This window comes from Chiloscyllium punctatum, chromosome 36 (assembly GCF_047496795.1).
Source record: "Chiloscyllium punctatum isolate Juve2018m chromosome 36, sChiPun1.3, whole genome shotgun sequence".
Classification (NCBI taxonomy): domain Eukaryota; kingdom Metazoa; phylum Chordata; class Chondrichthyes; order Orectolobiformes; family Hemiscylliidae; genus Chiloscyllium; species Chiloscyllium punctatum.
In genome coordinates, this window is record NC_092774.1 from 65453700 (window position 1) to 65456285 (window position 2586).

General features: G+C 45.2%; 1 protein-coding gene across 1 annotated transcript; it reads left to right on the top strand.

Moving 5' to 3' along the window:
• Positions 1 to 694: 694 nt before the first annotated feature.
• LOC140460114 (probable G-protein coupled receptor 139) lies at positions 695 to 1648 on the top strand. The gene has a single exon (XM_072554511.1). It carries the CDS (start codon positions 695 to 697, stop codon positions 1646 to 1648), a length of 954 nt encoding a protein of 317 aa, XP_072410612.1.
• The last annotated feature ends 938 nt before the right edge of the window (positions 1649 to 2586 follow it).

The window sequence follows — 2586 nt, forward strand, 5'->3', positions numbered from 1 at the left end:
ATAAGGGATAACATTACAGTTGGACTTAGGGAGGATATTCCTGGGAATACATCCACGGTTGTATTAGAGTCATAACTACGCCCAGCATGGTCGGAGCAGTCGAATAAATGTTCAATCATAGATAAATATCAACACGATGATACTCAATTCCCTTTTCAAAATCAATCCCCGTCCTTTGTTTGCAATGTTGGGGCCTTGTGCAAGGAGAAAACGAGTTGACGTTTGGATATCATTGACAAATGTTCAGAGGGATGTGTTCTGGTGAAGAATGATTGCATTAACGATGTTTCTCTCTCCACAGATGCTGCCATAGCTGTTGAGCTTCACCTGTGATTTCTGTGTTTTTTTATATTTCTGGTATCCACAGCACTTTTATTTATTTTGTGAAAATGTTTCACTTCCCAAACTACTTCCCAGAAGTACTTCTTAGAATTGTGGAACCCGCCTGTACTGAAGAGGTGCACCAGTCGTCAAGCTTGTGCTATCTAGGCTCGATGAAATCTGGTCCTGTCCCAGGTAGTTGTTAAAGGTTGTGAGGTTTCCTACATCAACAACCCTCCCAAGCACTGAATTATCAGAACACACACCACTCTCTGAGTGAAAGACCTTTCCTCAAATCCCCTCCAAACCTTTTGCTGTTCACCTTAAAATTTATGCCCTTTTGCCATCTGTCAATTCTCTGTCCCAGTTAGATATGGAGATCTTCCATAGCTCTCTGGGCAGAAATGGAGAATGCTTGATCAGTGACTTCCGATTTATATTTTATATTCTGTCTCTTTCAGTTAATTTCCTGCTGATGTTGGTTCTGTCTCGGGGAAAGTGTGGCCTCTCTAACTGCACAACCCGCTGCCTGCTGGCTATGGCAGCCTCAGATCTACTGTTCATTTTCGCTGAGATCATGCTGTGGCGATTGAAAGAACTTTACTACCCAGGGTGTTTCCTGGACATCACCCCTGTGTGCAGTGCTGTCTATGTCCTGCTTCGTGCATCTACAGACTGTTCCGTTTGGTTCACTGTCCTTTTCACCTTTGATCGTTTTGTAACCATTTGCTGCTTGAAAATGAACAAGAAATATTGGACAGACAAAACCTTGGCTGTGGCTCTGGCTGCAACAAGCATTCTACTCTGTTCAAAAAACATTCCCTTCTATTTTCGGTATCAACCTGGGACGATAATTAACAATGTTCCAAGGTACTGCTACATCAAGTCAAGTTATTTTACTGATCCTAGGTGGCGAGGGTTTAAGTGGTTTGATATCATTTTAACGCCTTTCATCCCATTCATGTTGATTCTGTTGATGAACACTCTGACGGTCAGGTACATTTTAGTGGCCAGTCGAGTCCGCAAGAGCCTGATGGGTCAGAGCAAGGGAGAGAGTCGCAAAGACACAGAGATGGAGAGCCTGAAGAATTCGGTGATTTGCCTCTTCACCATATCCATCAGCTTCATACTTCTTTGGGGAGTGCACAGTGCAAACATCTTATACTTCAGCATTAAAGCAACAGATCGTTGGAGGAAAATTCACTTCACATGGGCCGGAGAAATACTTCGGGATTTAAGCTGCAGCACAAACACATTATTTTATGCCGTGACTGTGCCCAAGTTTCGAGCTAAGTTCAGGAATGCGGTGCAGCAACTGGTCACGTAAATTCTTCACTCCGGGTGGAAAGAGGATAGAAAGAGGCTGGTAGAGAGATTTGATATGATGGACTGGCTGTGAGTGATCGGTTCAGCTCGAACACTGTATCTTCATGGACTGCCCTTTGGATGTGTGTTATAGACCGGCAGGATGTGGTCTCTGCATTCCCTCTGCAGGGGAAGAGGGAGAGGGACAGAAACGGACCCTCCTGCACCACGATGATTGTCAGACTCTCCCTAATCAGCTCCCAATAAACACTTTATTACAACAAAGGAAAGGCTCCAGGTGGTGGTGATCCTCTCATCTGAATTGGCGATTGTAGATGAGCATTTGTATTGAAAGAGAGTTTATTCAGTCCACCTCCTGTCTACTCTCTTCAAGGGGTCTTATTTTCTCTCTCTCTCTCTGCTTCTTTCCGTCTGTGTTTGTTCCTCTCTCCACTGTCCCTATCTCAGAATCCTGCTCAGTCTCTCTCTCTCTCTCTCTCTCTCTCTCTCTGTCTCGCTCTGTGTGGCCCTCCCTGTCTGTATCGTTGTCTCTCTCTCCACCTTTTTATCTGTTTGTCTGTCTCTCCGTCTCCCTCTATCTATCCTTCTTTGTCTCTCTGTCGATCTCTTTCTCTGTCTCTCTGTCTCTCCCTCTCGCTCTCTGTGTCTTTTTTCTCATATTGACCATGCCAGACACTTGTTGTCTCAGTTCAGCACATGCTCACGTGCATTGACTGACCTCACTTCCCGATCACTCCGTTCACTGATCTTTCCACAGGCTGTGATTTTGCAAAGTACAAAGTGCACAGATACAGCCAGCAATACCTTGACACATTTCTGTAAGTAAGTCGGCTTGAGTTTGGTCATCTCCTTTTCCTATCCCCGTGACTGGGCGGGAAGTGTGTTCATGCGTTTCCCTTTCAGTGCGTGACGGTGTCTGTGTGTGTTGCGGGGGGTTCA

What these genes read in the sequence shown, in the direction of transcription:
- LOC140460114 (XM_072554511.1), top strand. Translation starts at nt 695, where the DNA reads ATGGAGATCTTCCATAGCTCTCTGGGCAGAAATGGAGAATGCTTGATC.